Here is a 20538-nt window from a genome sequence, read left to right on the forward strand (position 1 = left end):
GTGTGGACAGAAACTTGTGCCCATTCGTTCACCTGCGGGGGGCCACATCCCTAACCGATGGATATCGACGCTGTTAACAGTCGTCATCGTTATTCACCCCGCAGCGCAGTGGTTTGAAATATCTCAATAAATGTATAAGGTAATATTGCAATCTGTTCGCTTACCGCAAGTCTTGACAGAGCGTAAGATCAATGTAGGTATCTATGAGCAAAATGTCATCGACAGAGCTATAGAATCTTTGTCTCTGGACACGCCTGGATAGAAATAGTAACGATGACGGGTCAAACCCAACGTCAACGAGCAGAACCTTTTTGACATTTCGGAGTCTTCGCACCACTCAATTGCATCGATCAAATCAGAACAAAAACGGGGTCATACCAGTGCACCCAAAACGCACCTCGTCTCGGGCAACTGATTTTAAGCCTAGCGTAATGGAATGACAATATTTCTCCCCTTCCCTCATATACATTATAACGCCATCATCGCACATCGCTGCATGGAAAATATTTGCTCTCGATTGATTCGATTGCGCTCGGGCGCATAAATCACCGAGAATTCTGACGAAGAACACTTCTCGGTTATCCACTGTTGTCGATCCGTCCCGCTTTCCCACCCGCTTTGAACGAGGGGGGATGTTGATCGGGCAGATTTATCGAGCCTTCGGTTTGTCGGTACCGGGCGGAAACCAGGCGACAATCGATGGCAGGGCATTTATTTTAGTGTGGATCAATTTCGATAAAAGCCGCAGAACAGAACCCTCTCTCGCTCTCTTTTGCACAACACTGTCCACAACTGTCAATCACAGACCACAGAGCGTTCGAGAGGGCTTTATGCGCGGGAGTGGGCTGCAGTGCAGGGCAAGAAACAATAAATTGGAAACATGCCGCGCGGACGGGAAGCGATGGAACAGAAACTCATAGCTCAGTGTTCCGCTGCTTGATGCCACTAGTGACACTAGACTAACTAGCTGCGGTAATTTACGGTATCGATAATGGCTGCGACGCTTCCCACCACACCGAGTCGCGCGAAACGCCGTGTAAAGTATGGGAAAAGGGAGCGCGCTTGAGCGCGCGAAAGTTGATGACAAGTTTTCGCATTCTCACCCGTTCCGCCGTTTTCGCGAAAGCGCATTCGTTGGATTTGTTTTTCCTTCGATACGGTGTGTGTTAGTGCACCGCAGCATCACTGCAAGCAGTGCTGCAGTGTCCCCGAGGCACCCCACACACTTCCTTCCGCGCACTGTGGTGAATTGGAAATGATGATGCAAATTTTCTTTGCTCTCGTTCGTACCTTGCAGCACTGCAGCTCTGCAATAAGAAGTGGTTTGGGAATGTCCGGACCTCTTCCTCATCCTCCATCTCTCTCTCTCTCTCTCTCTCTCTCTCTCTCATCTCTCTACCCGTAACGCTTCCCACACAGGAGGACGCTAATGTTCTTGCAAGGCGCACGGCACGGCGCAAACAGCGTAATGATTCTGGTGCTTTCTTGGGAAATTGATTTTGCTGCGCTATGGCAAGGTTCCGTTTATTTTTTTACCCACCCATCTACACCCCGCCGACCTTTCTTCCGCTTCCGACACTCGATGATTGTGCATGGCTGAGACCGGTCAGCGGACGGTAGGCGCGCGCGGGTAAAAATGCCACTCTCCGCCTAGGGTGACGACGATTATCGTCGCCGGTCTAGGATTAGCCCTTGAAATGCGGCACCAAAGGACAGCAACGTGAGTCGCGCCGGGTGGAACGAACTTTTCCCGGGTGCAATACCTGTGCTAGCGGCGGGTGGCGGACGCGTTTGCATAGTGTGATCCCACACTTGGCGCCCGCCGATAGGCGTCCAGTCAACCGGCAAGTGACCTTTTTCGCAAACATTCTCCCGGCAAATAGCGACGCTGCACAGCGGCGTAATAAGCATACACCTTGGGAGGAAACGAACGAACAAAGCTACAACAAATGCAATCAGCCACAATCCAACTAACTGAACACCACGGCACCGACATGCAAACAGTGCATCAGGCTTGGCCGGGTTGCGGTGGCATCACCGTCCCTTTCGCAACGGTGTGCTGTGCTGGAGTAAAGCCCTGTATATAGAAACAAAATAGCCAAGAGAGGAAACAGAAGTACAGCCAAAAAGAGAAAATAACAGCGAAGCGCACCTTCAAGCGCAATCTCAGGCGCATCGCAAAGGCGGGAAGATCCGATGCCTGTCCTCGGCTATAAAGTCGACCGATTGAAAGTCGTGCTACACCCCCCGAAGGCACACAGCGCCACGCACGCTCGCCACGAAAATGGCGTCGGTTGGAGCGTAAAATCACGGTGGGATATCTTTTAAAATTCAGAAAGCATGTTTCACCCGGGGCCAAATCGAGATTGCGATTTCCGACGAGCGACGTTCTGCGCCGCGTTCTAACCCAGTCCCTTCCCGCTTTCTGTGTCCCCTTGTATGCGGGGGGTTTTTCGCACGATGCCGAGACACACACTTGTTTCAATACTTGCGCAGCTTATTTCAATATCGCGTATCAGCGAGCGGCTTCAAGGGAGCGACATTTTCTTGAGCAAAAAAAGGGCAAAGGCAAAGGTACATTTTGCTGATGATGCGCTGGTGGCATCTCGGAAAAGCTAGCTGCGGGGCTGGGTTGGATGTTTGCCCAACCTGACGGGAAGTTCCCACAGTGCCCCCACCATCGTTATGTCCTTCTTTTCCCGCACTTGTTTGTGTATGTATGTGTTTCTTGTTTATTGTTATTCATCTTCTAAGTCCCAACGGTCGGAACTTTGCCATTCTTGCGGTTTGCCCGCAAAATGCTATCGCCTGACGGACGTCGATTGGAGTTTTTTGTGCTGTTCACCTGATGGTTGTGTTCTAAGCGATCGTTCCTTCCTTGTTGTTTCATCCTGCCTGTGAGCCTCCGAGCCCGCCGCTTGTTTGTTTACATGTGTGGGATTTTGGGTTTATTTTTGGGGTGGTGAAGCAATGCTAATAAAATTTCCTCCTTTCTTTTCATTTCAGGTGAGGCGAAAACGTTTCTACAACAACAATAACAACAAAGCTAACAAACAACCTTATCAACAGGTTTGAACATCCTGCGGCAATGTTGATTGATAAGATAGAAATGCATCCTTTTTTCGATAAAATTTGATCCACTTACATCGCTTCCTGGCCTCCACATTCCTTACTTGTGCGTTTGTGTATGTTTCTGGTCTTGGAGTGCTCTTGATCCAAACGCGTGCGATTGCGTTCCCGCTGCCTGTGAATCTTTTAATGGTTGCCCACATTACGGCATTAAACAGAAGAAAAAAAAAACCAACGGGAGATCAATTCCCGTACGCAGCGGCAATGGCTGTTGCAATATGTGGAGAGTTTATTATCAGCCCGCGCGCCCGAAGCGCTCTCCGGCCGGCAGTATATTATGGGGTAGTACACTGTCCACTTTCCGGCGGCAATAACATAAAAGCTAACATACGACCTAATTTAACGAGCTTTTCCCCCTCCCACTCTGGGGTTGTTGTTGTTTTTTGTCGTTCTTTACTTTTTCGCTCTTTACGCTGCGTGACACAGCGGGACGTGGTGCGCGAAAAATGAACAAATATGCCTCCCCGCGTGCAAAAGCAAAAAAAAAACAACAGACTACAACCCCCCCATCGAAACGCCGGAAACATGCCCGCAAAACTTGCACTATAATGCCTGCGGAAAGATTATAACTCATAATCCACAGCCCCGCATTCGCGAGATGAACAACAAACAGACGCGAAATAAAGAAGAGTCGCCAACAGCCAGCAGGACACACGGCAGCATAAACATGCCGAAACAGCAGCAGCAGCATCGTCGTACGTACCCATCGGCCAGGCAATTGGCTTATGGGTGGCGTTTGTCGCTTATGGCCAAACGCCAGAATAAATAAAGCACAAATTCCCCTCCTTCCGCTGCACGATGCTCATCCAGACGACATTATTTGGCCAGTTGAGCCATTGTGCAGTGCAAACGCTGGAAAGCTTCATTCCCGTTTTTTTTTGTTTTTTGGTTTCGGAGAGACTTTATGGCTTTCGCCCCCCACCGGCCCCCTCAATACCGTGGCAAAGATCACCCGGTTAGTGGATGTTTGTGGTTTACTTCGCGATTGAAAGCTACGATTTTGGTTGTCTTTTTATTCCCTGGATAAGAGCGTCCCGTATTTCGTGCAGTATCGCACCGCGGGCACACTTGCTTAAGCCGGTCACGCAAAAGACGTTGCCGCTGTGCAAGATGAATAGTATCGCACTAATTGCATTGGCACGGTAAAAACCCGCCAAACTCCACTACAGCAGCAGCAGCAGCTCGACCGAAAAAGAAGCTGCTGTTGTTGCACAAAAGGTGAAATTCTTGCTGTCGTCGTCGTCGTCATCCTCCTTCTCCTTGAAATCGTGCCAGACCCACACGGAAAAGGGCAGTGAAGGGAAGTTCGCAACCGCAGCAGCGCGCACGTTGAGCAGCTCCGCAAGTTTTCGCTTGTCAGTGGCGATGCCCGCCGCCCCGTTTCGCGAGAGCACGTCGGATCGTGATGATGCCGATGGCCCCGGGAAGATGTCTCGGTGAGCAAGTAAGAAAAAAAGAACAGTTAAGAACGCGCGTTTGAAGGAAGCTGCTGGTACGCGGGCCCGAAGACGATCTGCTCCGCGGGCGCAATAAACAACTGAAATAATAATAATTGTCGTGATTTGAAGTCACGTTCTGTCGTACATTAGCATGTTTCGTTTCCGAACGAAACCTGTTCCTCCGCCCTCCGTGGCATCGATGTTGGTGTTGATTCCGGGCTTCGTGACCTCTTGGAGGCTCTCATGGCGGCGAGAGAGACAGAGACCGTATGCCGAGTGCTGGACGGACGGAGGGGATGGTAGTTTTAATTAAATTTAAAAGAAAACTAAACGAATCGACCCACACCGACCGACCGAGCGACCGCGAGCACTTAACGCATATGTACCCTCGCCCTACTCCATGGCACTCGTCTCCCTAAACCTATCAAACTTGCCCCCCAAAGAAAGCGAGGGGAAGACGATAGATAAATGTACCAGCGTCGTTTTTTTTCGGTTAAATTTATTTCATTCGCACCCAACATTGGTACCTCCCCGTCACGAAACGGACGGAAAACTTCAAACTGACCGTTCGCTGTCAAGTCGCGGCCACTAATGGACGCGAGAGCCAGAAACGATGAGACTGTTTTTAAAAAGATATTGTGCGTGATCTGTTTCTTTCCGCCTGTCCTGCCCTCCGAGGGCTCTTTACCATTGCGATAAGACACCCCCAGGAGGCATTCGTGAGGAGAAGGTGGCCAGCACCCTTCACGACCTTCGCTCGAAAATAAAATCCCATCGAGTCCACGAGGTTGCCCCCGCTGCAGGCCACGAACGACGACGCAAAAGCTTGTAGGCAGGCACACGGGCCCCGCCGGGCAGCACCGAAATGCGCGGGATCAAGAACGCGAACCCCAAGATTACCCGGCAATATTGCGCTTTAATGGTTCGTAATCTAACTTTAAATGCTGCCGCGGCCAGCGTTTCGGTTTCACGAGGGGGGAAGTAACATTCCATTCTAGACGATTCCGCCCGGGCTAGGGAATTTGCTTGCCAGACCCCACGGTTTCGATTTTCTCCCTCGGTGGCATCACTACTCGAGCTTACTCCATGCGAAATGAACTTGAGCACTTTTTGGAGGAGAATCTCAGGGGGGGAAAAGCAAAAGCAAAAAAAAATGCTGAAACACCGGATGCGTAAACAAAATTTACGAACCAATCCCAGCGTGCAAAGCACGTGCCGGCGACGGTCTCACGGGATATAGCGAACCTCGTCTTTGCCGGCCGCCGACCGTTCGGCTGAAATGACCGCAAAGCGCGCGAACTTAATGTATCAATTCGGCGCTGGGAAAGAGCCGAAGCGTCACCTTAGCGTCGATAAAACTGTCAATTACACGTGATTTTATTTCACCCAACGTAAGACGCTGGAACAGGTGGAATGGGGCGTCGCGGTGCGTGTTTGTCTTCCGATCGAAGATGATGACTTTACGAGCTTCCCGGGAAGCCGGCTTTGAGATGGGAAAAGCGACGAATTGTGTTTTAACGACCGTTCGCCCAAATTGGAGGTTGTTCGAACGAAAATCACCCAGCGGGCTCAAATGGGAGTGTAGCGCTTGCTTTCTTCTTCTGCCGAGCAAAGACGATATAAATTAAAGTTTGTTAAAGTGTGCACAGCATCACGGTTCACGGTGTTTGAGTCGTTCCACCGTTTGGGGCGCGATCAACTCGGTTCGCTTGGCAGAACGAAGCTATAACGCGCCATCATAGCAGCACTTTCACATCAGCTTCTCGCGAGCTTTCGTGCTAATCAGGTGCAAAGTGCATACGACTGTGCGCGGCTGTGAAAACATGCGAAAGTTCTCCGTACAGCTCCGCCCCAGGGGCAGGTGCAGCGTAGCTAGCGAGATTCTGAGACTGGCTCCGTAAATTTGCATGTTTTGTTTTTTCTTCGCACGCACATCAAACCCGTGCCGAGAAGGCGCTTCTTGTCCCAAGTCGGGCGGAAAGTTTTAGATACGCTTCCTTCGAAACACAACCAAGCGCTGTAAAACAAAACGAACCTCGCGCCTGTACGCCGAGCGACCGCACCTTGCCGTATAATTTAGTGTGTGAAGTTTTTAACGAGTTTTTAAAAGCCCACTCATTCGACCGATGGGAAGAGTGAAGGGAATGTGGGCTCGGTCAGGACGGATTCAATTTTTTTTTGCCAGACTGGTCCAACTCAAACATTTGCTCGAAGTATAACTATCTTACCTCTAGTATGCCATTACTGGTGCTGGCAATTCCGTGAACCAGATCTCACCGACATACCGGGATTTTCCGAACGATGACTCGCACAATTCATGCCTGCCGACAATTCAGGACCCCGATGAATCAAACCATTAATCGTCCCCGATTGCCTACACATTGAACCTTGATGGTAGAATATCCTTGTCGCATTCCATCTAATTAGAATTGTTTTGCGAATACGGGGATACCGAACAAATAGTTCCGCAGAAATCCATTTATCTTCGGCCGATATATTGGCAACGATTTTGTTTCCAATTAGCCGCTGATTGGTGGCTGACCAGCGCGCTGCCGGAGTTTTTGTGTGTCTTTTGTCTTTACAATTTCCTGATACCAGCAATCGATCGGCCCGGTGCAGCGGAGGCTCTACAGGAGTTTCCGCGAAACCGGTGCAGCTTTTTCAAGGATTTGCACACAGGACTGTATTTTGGTTGGCTGCCGTCGAACCGAAAATGAAAGTTTGCAGCCAACCGAAATTCCCGCGAGTTAAAACGGGGCAGAACAAGAACAGCAAAAAATGCTCCCCGCGCTCCAACACAACGGTGAGCAGCGCCAAATCATTATGTGTTGTATCATCCTTTAGGCATCCCGGAATCCCACCACGGCAAGGATTCCGAATGGTGATTGTAGTTTTGCGCCCCAAACACCACTCTCCTTGGGCGAGAGTTTCGCGGCCCAAACGTGTGCTAATTGACTGAGCTTTCGCTTTAGCACGACCGTTCGTCGGCGAAGATGCATTCCGATTTGCACTGCTACGGCTGATGCATTCTGGGAAAGGGCTGCTGCATGAGCAATAGAACTTCGGGGCAAACGACTACCTGGAGTATTTCCGTGAAATGCTTAATGCACCGAAGGTGGATGAGATAACTTCATCCATTACTGTGCGGTTGCTAATGCTCATGATCCAAATGGGAAGATAGATGGTTACCCATATTGCAATCAATACTCAAAACTAATGCAATTTCTCAACAAACCAAAAATATTCTCACACAGCTAGTAGATTAATTTTCTAGCATTTCTTCCCGACAACAAAAAATCATCCATAAATCCCAGCACAAAAAATCGCACCCATCTACAAAGCAATAATTGTGTTTGAGTTGCGGGTGAGAGAGGGGACAAAGCACCGAAAGAAAAGATAAATATTTGTAAACAGCTGTCCCCGAAGATTGCATTTAAGAAAGAGAAGAAAAAAAAAAGATCAAACCTTTCTTTTGTCGGTGCCGGACCGTTTCCTCTGTTGGTTTGGACCCGACCGTTGTGGGAGGAGGTTTGTCTACCTGTCGTCCCTGCTGGATCGCCCGTAAAATCGATCAACCGAGCGAAGAAAAGCGTAAAACCGATCAACCTTCTAATAGGTGAGGCACATCCGGCTAGGACGAATCGTAGGAGCGCACCCAAAACATGGGAAACAAAACAAATCATCAAACAATCAGTCGAAGAAAAGCCAACTTTTCACTTTCAACCTGCACTCTATGTGGGTGAAAGAGGTTGCATATGAGTGTGTTTGAGTTTTTTCCTCTTTGTCTAGCATCATGTTACACAAATCGAGCGCAAAACGAAAAGCGGACAAAAACGACCCGAGCGGACCGAAATTCGATAATACTTCGAGCGTGTAACGTTACCATTATTTGTGTGCTTGAAGCAAAATGTCACCGTATTCCGTGTGGGTAAAAGCTGTGCACGGGTCGAGCTTACCCGCACTTCTGCCACATAAGTCGGCAGATCGTCGCAACGGTGAATCGATTCGCGGCAACGAAAGCGTGAGAAAATCCGCGGTCCCGGCGCGGCATCTTCAGCCCAGCGGTGCGGCCACAAGCACGTTCTCGGGTGCCCGTTCGAGTTGGCGAAGGGAGCACCACAGTGCCTAGAGTGGCTAAAGCGCAAGTAGTTCTCTCCAGTTTGCCATTTGGCCGTGTCTTTTTTGTTGTTGTTTTTTGTATCGGAATTGCTGATCGATCGATCGTGGTTTGTTGCAGCACCGGTTCGTCGATCGTTCCGTGTGTAGGTTTTGTTTCATATTTTATTTCTCGCACGGTGGAATTATGTTTAAATGCTTCGGCTACCATACCTCACCGAGGGCACTCGAATGCGTCGTCCATCGCCTGCTCCTCCTGTGCCACGGAGTTGCCTCTGCGGGAGCAAGTTTTTATAACGCTTTTCTGTTCGCGTTCGCTCCTTCGATTCTCCCATTCGATGACCATCTGGCGGTGGTTGGAATTCCGCTCGCAACCGGCTCGCTGCCGCTCTCTACCCAACCCCTTTTGTATAATCACCTCCATCGCCTCACCATCTTGCGCGAGAGCCGTCTGCCTAATCATTCATTGATTGAATCTCGGTTCGTTCGCCCGATCTGCCATGCATTTACATCGCCGTACGCCGCACTCCCGGGTACGGCATTTTGTAATCAACCGGTGACGGTAGTGGCCCTGGCTCTTCTTACCCGCTCACCAGTGGAGCTGCGCTTGATTGAATTTTGCTCAATTTGCATTATGTTCCACCGACCCACCACCCTGTTCGCCACCAGACGCGTGTTACATCGCGCGCGCGTTCACCGCGATGGCATTTGTTTTGGTGCTGCTGCTGCCCTACCAGAACCGCACCGCAAACAGCTCTCGCAAGCCCCATTACAATTCGAATTGGATTTGATTTTTTTTCTCTCTCTAGTCATACCCAACCCGTTCGGACGGGCTCCCTTTCGGTGGGACAAAATGGTATACAAATAGAAAAGAAGGGAAGGAACGCAAAGACAAAAATCATCATAAACCACACAAACGTACCCTTGCTCCCTCCCCCAAAAGCACGCACAATTGCCACGGTGGTTCTGAAAGCTTGTTTTTCCTCCTTTCGTTTACCATCCGTTTGTTTGCTACCTTTTGCGGCACGTCTTGCGCGTACGGCTGCTGCGTTTATTAATTTTGTTTTTGTTTTTCTACGTGTCTGCCCTTTTTGAGGCCCCACTCGAAAGTTCAAGCACGGCTTACATCGATTTGGGTTCTATCGTGGGCCCAGTGTGCACCCTGACTTTTGGAATCAAAGCGCTTTGAGCGTTAACTCAAACAGACCCATCTTCTTGTGTGTGTTGCGCGCGCGCTCCCGCGCATATCAACACAAAACATCAACAGGTGGTCAAGAGAGAAACCTCTGCAACCTTACAGTAAAGAGGGACCCTCCTTTTGTTATTTTTTTCATGTTTCTTCCCATGTCCCATGATCGGGAGTTTTTTTTTTTTTGTATTTGTTGAATTAAACGAGATGGAACGAATAGGCAGAAAGCATGAGGCATAAGTCAATCTGGGTCCTAGCTGCTTTACATTCTCAAGGGCCACGTTTCGGCGGACCCGTTGTCATCTTCGATGCAGGAGACAGGCACTGCTAATGGCGTGGAAGGGAAATTTACTTTCCCCACGATGCACTATCCCTCTATTCCACTCTCCACCAACGACAAGGAAAGCATCCCACTGAAAGGATTGTCTTTTTTTTTTCCTTACTCCATCTAAACGCCTTCAGTTTGCCTCCGGGTAGCAGTTGGCCTATTCCAAATCGGCTGAAATATAATAAATTCCCCCACAACACCGTCCAGCCTCACGGTTGGTTTTTCATCTCCTCGCCGTGGCTTATTTTTTTGCGCAAAACCGCTTAGCCAGCGATCGTACTCGAGCGCCAGAAGTGACAGAGTCGCAGCGCTTGAGAAGCTCGCGCTGGGAAACTGTCTCGTTTGCGGTGGTTACACCGGCCCCAAAAGCTCGCCACCGCAACCGAGCCGCGTGCAGGCTCTCCCGCTTATTTATCTCCCGCCTGACAGCGACTTCGTGAGTGCGGGCTTTAGTGCGGGCAGGCCGAAACAAGTTTTGCGCCATCGAGCGCTTCTTCGCTTTACCGGGCCAGCGAATGATGAATGCCCTTTTCAATTTAAAAGGCAATCCTCGGGCGCTAGAGTCGCGAAGATGGTCGGGGGGTTTTTACCTTTGCGTTGCGCGTTTGGGAAAGGAGGGCAGGGTGCAAACGGTCGGTATTGTCGATGGTAACGATCGCGAGACTAAAATCAGGACTTAGAAAGGTCGCACGCCATTAGACGGGGGCTACTTTGCACTGGGTGACTATGGCAGATGCTGCTGCGCCTGTTCCTACGACGGCTGTCAATTTGTCTCCGGAGGCAAACGTTGTCCGCAGAAGATTACAGCCTTGCATGGGTAATGGCAGCGCTCTAGCGCTATCGAAGGAAGGTAGATGGGAAACGAATTTGTTGCAATCGTGCCAGCAAGGGCAGCTGCATCCGCTCAGCCTCACGTTTGCAGATGCAACTCGTTCCCGTACGAGATCACTGGCAGCGCCGTATCGGGCAGCGGATCCCATAATCACGGTTTCGTCGGCTGCAAACAAAACATTCGAAACAAACAACAACAAAAACAAACTCGAGTGCAAAGAGAAACAAAGGTAAATTTAATGCACATTAAGACCGCGTGCCACCTGGAGCGGGGCGTAACGAAAGATTCATGCAAACATGCGCCGTATCCCGGACCGTTCGGAGCCGCCAGGAGCAGATGAGTCCATGTGAGACCAAGTGCGAAACACCAGCCGGAAAAAGGAAAGGCACAACCGCCGCGAAAGGCTTGTCAAAAGGCACACACAAAAAGCTCCAAAGCGGGGCCACCTGTCGCTCATCGAAGGTTTATTTGAGCTCCCAGGCTGTGTGTGCAGTGGGAGGGCAGTGCATGAATAATTAAGATTTAAGATACCCTTACGCAAGAGTCACGCACACACGCATCTCAAGACCGTAGGCCGCCAGAATCCGATCCTGACCCCACGCGTGATTTGCGTAGCTTAGAGACGATCGCGACCCGATCGATGGCCCACGATGGCTCGAAAAAGGCCGGCCTCACTTTCCATTCCGGTCAAACGGTGTCGGTGCGCGGCGTACAGTGAAGATGTGTCATCGACTAATGGTGCGACCATTAGCGAAGCATTCCATCCGCCCCGGGGCCGTGCCGTGCTTCGTGCTGTAGTCATCCAATCGATCATGGACTTTTTTTTGTTGTTGTTGCTTTCACACAGCACAGATGATGATGATGATGATGATCGGCCCAAACGAAAGTGAAAAAGCGACGAATTCATGTCCATTTCGGTGTGGGGAAGGTCATTATGAAATGTTCGCACAATTACCATTGCCCAACGCTGCTTCTAGCGTTGCTGGGGAGTGAGATACATGGGACCGACGCGGCTGGTCAAATGTCGGTCATCGAACATGGGCCCGATCGTAGGCACGTTTGGCCTCGAGCGACGGTTTGTGAGCTAGGCCTTTGCAGAGTGGGAAGGGATTTCAACGACCGTTTGAAGACGAACGGATGATCGACCCACGTTGTAATTGAGGGCAAATTTCTAGCTTTAAAAAATCACACACACACACATACACACTCACACACTCAATTTGTTTGTTGGTCACATTCCTCATCACATTGAAGGCTAAAACCCCATTCCCATTGCTTACCTTATCGTTGCAGATTATGCTCACCTCCGCATCGCAGTACCTCTTCAATGCACTCGACAGTCGGGTGTACTTCGGCGAGGTGTCGGTCATACTGCCCAACCACTGGCCGCAGTCGTGCATCCCGTACAACCAGACGCGCACCTCCGCGAGCGGCGAGACGGCGGACGTCACGATCCGGCCGCACACCAAGGCCGAACCGTCGATCTGGACGCAGCAGTACGCCGGGTGCGGCGAGTCGGGCGAGCAGATCTACATCGATCCGGAGATACTGGGCCGGGAGACGATCTGGCGCGAGTTTATCCGCGAGTGGGCCAAGTACCGGTACGGCGTGTTCGACGAGATCGGGTACGATCGCGATCCGGTCTATCCGCGCTGCTACATCAACGACGAGCATCGGGTCAAGCTGACCGGCTGCTCGGACGCGCCGGTCAACGACGAGGGTCTGTGCGGCAGCCCGGCCTCGCCCGGCCCGGTGCCCTACAACATTAGCCGCGTGCTGGATCCGAACGCGCGCACCAGCATCATGTTCGCGGCCGAGTCGAAAAGCGTCACCATGTTCTGCGACGAGGGCACGCACAACCGGTACGCACCGACCAAGCACAACCAGATGTGCGATCGGCGCAGCACGTACGACGTCATACTGAAGCATTCGGACTTTGCGCCCCAAAACCAGATGGAGTTTAACCCGTCGGTCATCATCAACACCGTGCCCAAGTTTAGCTACAAGTCGCGCAAGCTGACCCGCTACGTCATCGTGATCGGGCAGACGTTCGTGATGCGCGAGCGGGAAACGTGGAGCTTCCTGCGACGCGCCATCCGGAAGTGGATCGTGTACGATCTGCCCGCGACCAAGACCGAGATCGGCATTGCGCTCGCGAACGATACGGCCACGTACGACATGCTGCCGATCACGTCGCTGCAGATTGAGAAGAACAAGGACCGCATCGCGTCCTTCATCCCGTACACCTCGAGCGACCTGAACCGGCCGACCTGCCTGAGCTGCGGCATCTCGGACGCGATCCACATGCTGAACGAGCAGACGCGCCACCACGGGCCGGCCAACTCGATCATACTGGTGATCGCGCCCGGCATGGACATCGAGCACGAGTCGCTCGCCCGTTCGGCGCGCGCATCCAAGATACGGATCGCCACCATCAACTACCCGATCGTGGAGCCGCGCCGCCCGCTGGATCCGCTGGCGCACGAGACGGGCGGCAGCGCCTACTCCGTGTTCGAGTGTCGCGACAATTCGGAGAAATCGCTCGTCACCACGTACTTCGAGCTGTCGAACGCACTGTACAACATCGGCAAGCTGTACTACGAGGGCAACCGGAACGAGTTCCCGGTCGAGATCTTCCGCCGCGTGCTGGTCGATTCGGTGGGCGAAACAAACTCGCAGCGCAGCAGCCGCACGGTCACTGGCAACTTTATGCTCGACCCGTTCATGGGCCCGCCGGCCGAGTTCTTCATCTACGTGCACAACTCGGAGAACCCGCTCGTATCGAACGTGCGGCTGACCAACCCGAACGGCATCGTCTACTCCTCGATGAGTGATGCGCGCGCCTCGGTGCGGCAGCTGTCGCTCCTGTCCACGATCAACGAGACCGGCATCTGGAACTACTCGATCGAGCGCTTCCAGGGCAATCCGCAGCCGCACTACGTGCAGGTGATCGCTACGCCGCGCTCCAGGTACGCGCCGGTCATAGCGGCCCGGGCCTGGGTCCATCGCAGCAAGGCCGGCGGTCCGATCGTGCTGTTCGCGGAGGTGAAGAAGGGCGATCTGCCGGTCGTGTCGGCACAGGTGGAGGTCACCGTAACCCGGCTGGAGCGCGTCTGCGAACGCTTCCGCGAACCGACCGTGCAGGGCGACGAACGATTCCTGCTGCTCGACACGGGTGCGGGCGATCCGGACATCACCAAGGGCGATGGCGTATACTCGCGCTACTTCAATGCGGACGAGTTCGGCGGCCCGGGCACGTACCAGCTGGAGGTGACGGTCAGCGATCGAGGCAACACGGCCTACACGCTAGCGGATGGTGCCAGTTACAGTAAGTGTTTCTTACGCCTTTCTTCCTTGTTAGTTCACAATCAAGCTAAACAATACTCTCTTCCCATCCTATCCACTATAGCCACAACGTCCAGCACGCAACCGGGACGTTGCTGCGGTAGTTCGGTGCCCATTCCCCAGAAACAGTCGCTGGATTCGTTCGAGCGCATCCTGCCGCCGATGACGGTGTTCGTCAGCCAGGCGGATCTGATCAACGCGGCCAAGATCCCGGTCGGGCGCATCAGCGATCTCAGCGCGGACGTGGAGGGCATGAAGGTACGCCTCAGCTGGACCTCGCCGGACATGGGCGGCAAGAATGTGGCCCGGTACGAGGTGAAGTATGCGACCACGATCAAGGACATTGTGGATAACTTCGACACAGCCGCCGTACTGTGGCACCATGATTCGCCGTTTACGTTTTCCATCGGCGAGGGCAGCGAGTTCACGATGAACATCACGCACGAGCCGCATCTGTTCGGCCAGATCCTGTACTTTGCGGTGCGGCCGTACGCAACGCTTACCAAGGACGCCGAACCTGGACCGATCTCGAACTATGTGCGCGCGTTTGTGACGAAACCGAAGCCCACGACGCTCTTCCCACCGTCCAGCACGGGCGGCACGGAGAGCTACGACTCGATCTGGTCGTCGTACGACGGCATCGCAAAGAACGGAGGCGACGACAGCATGGACATCATACCGCGCATCGCCAAAAGCATGGACCTCGGGCCGGAGCTGCTGCTGCCCATCATTGCCGGCATCATACTGCTGTTCGCGCTCATCTTCATCTACTGCTGGTTCTGCGTGATCAAGAAGCGGCACGACACGCACGACGACGAGCAGAAGAAACCGATCAAGTCGTTCAAGAGCGACACGAAGCTCACCACGAGCCACAGCGTGATCGTGACGGCGGCTGGCAACGGTTCGTCGCCTTCCTCCAACTCGACCACATCGTCCTCGTCCTCGCCCAACCACCAAACCGCCAGCCACGGCGGGCAGACGACCCTTCCGCAGTCCAACTCGTACGATATGGGGCTGGGCGATCATCAGACCGTGGGCATCCCGACCATCTACAACATCGACGACGACGTGCTGCTGGCCAAGAAGCGGTACAGTGCCGTCATCAACATGGGCCCCCCGACGCACCCGATGGAGCAGCAGCTGATCGAGGAGCTGAAGCAGCAGCAGCACATCATCGACACGCAGTCATTCATCATGCCGGGCCACGGTGGCCCCACCGGCAACGGAACGATCGGTCCGAACAACAACAACTGCAGCGTGAGCATCATTTCCACCACCTCCAACAACACGACGCTGACGCGCACGTACAACCCGAACGCGGGCACGATCATGGTCGGTGGCCGCACGCTCAGCCCGTACGAGTCCTGGTCCGCGTCGCAGCTGCTGCAGGAGCACGAGCAGCAGCACCAGCGGCGCCACAGCCCGACGCTCATCGACGATCTGATCGACAACAACGTGCAGCAGCCGTCGTACTACAATCCGGGCCAGCCGGGCCAGCAGCTTCACCCGCAGCACGCCGCACACCTGATGGGACAGCCGGGCACGGATCAGATGTCGCTGCTGAACAACAACCATCTGAACGAGAACGGTTCGCCGCCGGTGCCACCGCTACCGATCTACACCACCAGCCCGAGCGTTGGTGTGAGTGGTGCGGCCATCGGCAATACGACCTCGTACGTGTACGGCCAGAGCCACGGTTCCTCGGTAAGCTCGGTGAACAGTGGCCTCGGCCCGATACCGAACGGTGGGTCGACGATCAGCGGCACGGACACGAAGAAGCGGCGCAACGTCACCATGGTGTAAGGTGGCGTCAGTGTGGCCAATGGACCTCGTGGTTTAGCCGCTGCGCAACAGAGACTCTACGCTTTCCAAAGAATTCTGTTCCAACCGTGTTCCTGCTCATGTCTCCCTCGAACAACCCACCAATAGCGTTTGTGGCGGCGGCTAAACCCATGAAGACCACCTGCCATTTGAGGTCCAAATCGATGTAGGATGCGGATGCCCCTGCGCTTCGTACAGTGCGAACTAGTCAAACCAGATCATTGTCGGAGGATTTCGTTTTACGATTTTAACAAATTGTGTTTTTTGTTCAGTTTTTAAACATTATTTTGTACACTGGCTAGGTTGTCGACCGGTATCAGATTACTCTTACACGGTTGGCTAGCGTTCGATAAGTTTTAGATAAGTCCGATTTTAAGCTTTGGGGCTAAAGAAGAGAGTGGAGAAGCATTTATTTAAAAAAATCTTCCCTTCGTACTCGCTCGATCAATGACACTGAATCGAGGACGGGATTGTGTACGGCAGTATTCTCGCAGGACTCATGCAAATCATGAGATGAGTTGTAGATAAATCAATACAGTGGCATTAGCAGATCTTTACTAGCCGTAGTTATATGCGTGTAAGATTGTCAAGGATCAAAAACAGAACAAAGACGATGGTGACGTGTTAGCGAATCCAAACACAGGGCCAGACACGGTAGAATACGGTAACGGAGAAAGGGGTACGCATTTGTTGGGGTATGACCAACGTCCTAGAGTAGTAAAATTGTGCTTGGCCCCAAACTTTGGCCCACACATTTACGCCAAAGTGATCTATTGTAGACTATTTGGAGAGGCATTAAATGAGAAAAGAAATCTTAAGTCTGATGTGTGATGTGCTGTGCTGAGAGGGTGACCCCGGTAGAGCCAGCAGAATTCAACTGGCCAGTACTACTGCTACACCTACTGTGTGCGAAAGAGTGTGTGAGTTTGCTTTTAATGCGATGTTGTTCTTTCTATAGGTTTGCAATGTAGAGATTACTGTATAAGGGACGGAACACGTGTAAGAGTCATACGCACAGAAAGGATGACGATGTACATAGGATGGGAAGAGGAACGGGATGAGATGCTATAAATGTATCATTACACGCCCTGTACATGGATCGACTTTTGGGACTAAGGCAAACTACCACTATAAATGGTGAAAGGAGCGATTGATAGCGCCCTTTACCAAGCCAGGGATAAGGCATAACTGCATGTGAATGGATAAACTTTAAGTATCGCTAAGTGAGAGAGTGTAAAGATAACACTACATAACTTATCATAAGTACACGAAACCTGTTCTCTATGTGTGTATTTCTGATAGGCATGGATAGCAAACGACACAAAACCCGAACAGTAAAGCTTTTAAAACAGCCTTCACACTTCGGCAGCTGCTCGGAACTTCAAATAACGAATCAACCCCGAACTTCTTCACAACAGAGCAACACTGTTACACCACAAATGCTACAAACAAATGTTAAACTATGAAAGAATCTCTAGCAAAACAGTAATTCTATCACCGTATAAATGTAAAGCTCACCATTTTTTTCAATCAAAAGATAGTGCCGTGGCACCGAGTTACTAACAACAGAAGAACGAGACAAACACAGCGATACAGAAACAAAAACGAAACAAAAAGGTTATATAGGACAAAGGAACAACACATTTTGAAAGACAAATCTCATTAGGCTTAAGTTATTTGGAGCATTTTCGAAAGCTGTATAAGATTTGCTAAAAAGGCAAAACAAACGGATCATTGTTTTCATTGTGTTTTCATAAGGGCATAATTTTATTTGATTTTGTACATAAATTATAGTGTCTGTTTTAAAAGAAACTAATAAAACCACTGACGAAATGTATCATTTTAAACTAAAAGTGAAACATGTTTTTCCTTTTACACTAATGTGAATGTTTGAAAAATGGACAGGAAATTGGTATAAAGAAACAATCTATCTACCTTCTAACATCGTATAACTAGCAATATCCCCTTTTTCCCTCTCGCTTTTGATTTCGAAGAACATTAACTAATTGATCTTCGATGATCGCCATCGTGTAGCTTCTACAGTTATTATCCATTATATCACCGACCACACAGTAATAAGGTTTTTACCAACGTTCATTTCGGTCTTTTCGCCGACACTTGCCGATACACTTGCCAATGATTAGTTACAATCGATGAAGGCATAAATCGGCTCAACGCGTTGCACTGCAAACTCTCCCGGAGCTTGATCGAACGGCTGATGATCCGATGCATAGTTGCTTAGCACATCCGGCAAGGACGTGTCGCTCGATGACTCGCCCATCCCCAGCATCACTTCCGACCGTGTCTCGTCCAACGTGTCACTCAGCATTGACTCTGGCTGGTACTCGATCAAATCGTCCCAACTGTTCGTCTCTGTCTGCTCGATGACATTCAAGCTCTCTGGCAGCACGTGTCCCCTCTGCATATGCCGATTGTACCGCCCGAGTGTGCGAAACATTGCATTGCAAATTTCGCACACGTAAGGATACTCGCCCGTATGCGTCATCATGTGTTTCTGTAGCTGATTCGGATGCGCAAACGGTCGCTGGCACACGGTGCACTCGTGCATTACATCACTGTTCCTGTGCGTTTTTGCATGGTTCCGTAGGGTGACGGTGGTTAGGAACTGTTTGCCACACACTTCACATTCGTACTTTTGTCCTGAGTGGCCTTCCAGATGGATGCGGAGTGTGCGGCGGCGCTTGAACCGTTTGCCGCAAACATGACACTCCACCTGCTTGTCGTTGCTGTGGGTAATTCGATGCAGCCGAAGCGCACGTTTCGATTTGCTCGCGTGACCACACACATCGCAAAAGATGGGTTCCAAATTGGGAGAAGGAAGGGGTTTTAATGCGGGCGGACGTTTTACCTTCGTTTCATGCTTGCGCTTGTGCATAGTCAGCGCCGACTCCGTCGACATGGTTTCGCCACAAATATCACAGCCAAGTGTTGCGAAGCGTTTGGACGTTTTACTACCCACCAGTTCACAGTTTCGTCGATGTTTCTTTAGCTGAAGGCAGCTGGGAAACACCTGCTCGCAGTCTAGGCAGACCCATTCCAGCCGCCCGTCCACAACGCGGCGGCGAGCTTCGGTTTTTTGTGATCTTTTTCGATTCACGGATGTGTCGTTCGACTTTTCCTCTATCACAGCATCGAGCCGTTGGGCATTGTTGATGTTTTCCACGTTTTCGAAATACTCGCTCAAGTTGGTTTCTTCACATATTTGGATATTACTAGATTCGTGCGTTTCTTGCAACTCGGAACCGCATTCAGATGAGTGGTTTGATTCAACTCCTGTTTCCTGATTTATCGATTGTTCCGGCTCCCCATTTGTTTGGTCAGGAATGCCTGGTTGTTCTATCACAGCTATGTGTAACGTAATAGGAGATGTGTCCTCTACAGAAGGCGATAGTTTACAAGTGGTATCCAAATGTACAGCATCCCTTACCGCTTCCGACGCGTCATATCCTGCGGAGGTATGAACAATTTCGACGGAGTTTAACATGAGCTCCGATCGGATGTTATGATCGAACGGTTCATTAAGCTGCGAAGGCAGCAAGTCTCTTTTAGTGAATTCCGGTTTCAAATAATTCGATACAACGTGTCGACCGGACAACAGTGTCGCCAAACGCTTCTGGCCCTCCTCGCAAACGGAACGAAATTTGCAAAATTCCTCCAGGAACCGGTTGCAGCTACCACAGATGTTGGTGCACACGCTTGTCTCGTGTATTCCAGGTATTCGCAGATCGTTAATTATTTGCTGATGCACATCGGATATATGCATCATTTGAGTGTTTTCACATGCACAAAAGCGACACAATGGTAGAAGCAGTGGCAAAGGCGCACTGTACTCATAGTGGACGCTATTATTGTCCTTCAGCAGCAGATCGCCCACAGCTGATTCAATGATGTTATCGATGATATTAAACTCTAAGTTGAGTTCCTGCAACAAACAAAGGTCGTAACCGTGAGGATAGCAACTATATAAAGTGTATTGGTTGAGCTTGCCTCTTGGGAGCCATCCATCTTTCATTTAGAACATCGATGCAAATTCGAGGATGATGGCAATTTAGCACCGCATACCCAATGCTAGCAGATAAAAACACCCTCAAACAAAGCAACTATTGGCGTGCACCTGAAGCCTTTTTTAAGCAATATACGAAAAACTAAAACTAACTTTGGAGCAGCAAGAGCGAATGTAGGGTGCGTTGAAAGCGATGTAAACAATGCTGTTTACAGCGAAGAATGTCAGCTGTGTGCTGTCATCAAAAAGCTTCGTTAAAATTGTTTCGTTCAATTTATTTCGATGTTTAAATTTTTCCAAATTCTACCGGGAGGA

The 20538-nt window shown here is 51.0% G+C and overlaps 2 protein-coding genes across 2 annotated transcripts in view; one reads left to right on the forward strand and one right to left on the reverse strand.

The window, feature by feature from the left end:
* The window catches only part of LOC121603187 (calcium-activated chloride channel regulator 1-like), a 48148-nt gene extending 31535 nt beyond the window's left edge, over positions 1-16613 (forward strand). The window contains exons 2-3 of the mRNA XM_041931894.1: positions 12327-14361; positions 14443-16613. Coding sequence (XP_041787828.1) covers positions 12327-14361; positions 14443-16181 — 3774 coding nt within the window. The 3' untranslated portion in view covers positions 16182-16613. The remainder of the gene's footprint in view (positions 1-12326; positions 14362-14442) is intronic.
* Positions 16614-17846: 1233 nt separating this feature from the next.
* LOC121603208 (zinc finger and SCAN domain-containing protein 31-like) lies at positions 17847-20466 on the reverse strand. Its single transcript, XM_041931911.1, has 2 exons — positions 20208-20466; positions 17847-20142 (listed from the first exon to the last, which is right to left on the reverse strand). The coding sequence occupies exons 1-2, from the start codon at positions 20223-20225 to the stop codon at positions 18340-18342; spliced, it is 1821 nt and encodes a 606-aa protein (XP_041787845.1). The 5' UTR covers positions 20226-20466; the 3' UTR covers positions 17847-18339.
* Between the last annotated feature and the right edge of the window lie 72 nt (positions 20467-20538).

Source organism: Anopheles merus, chromosome 2R (genome assembly GCF_017562075.2).
Source record: "Anopheles merus strain MAF chromosome 2R, AmerM5.1, whole genome shotgun sequence".
Classification (NCBI taxonomy): Eukaryota; Metazoa; Arthropoda; class Insecta; order Diptera; family Culicidae; genus Anopheles; species Anopheles merus.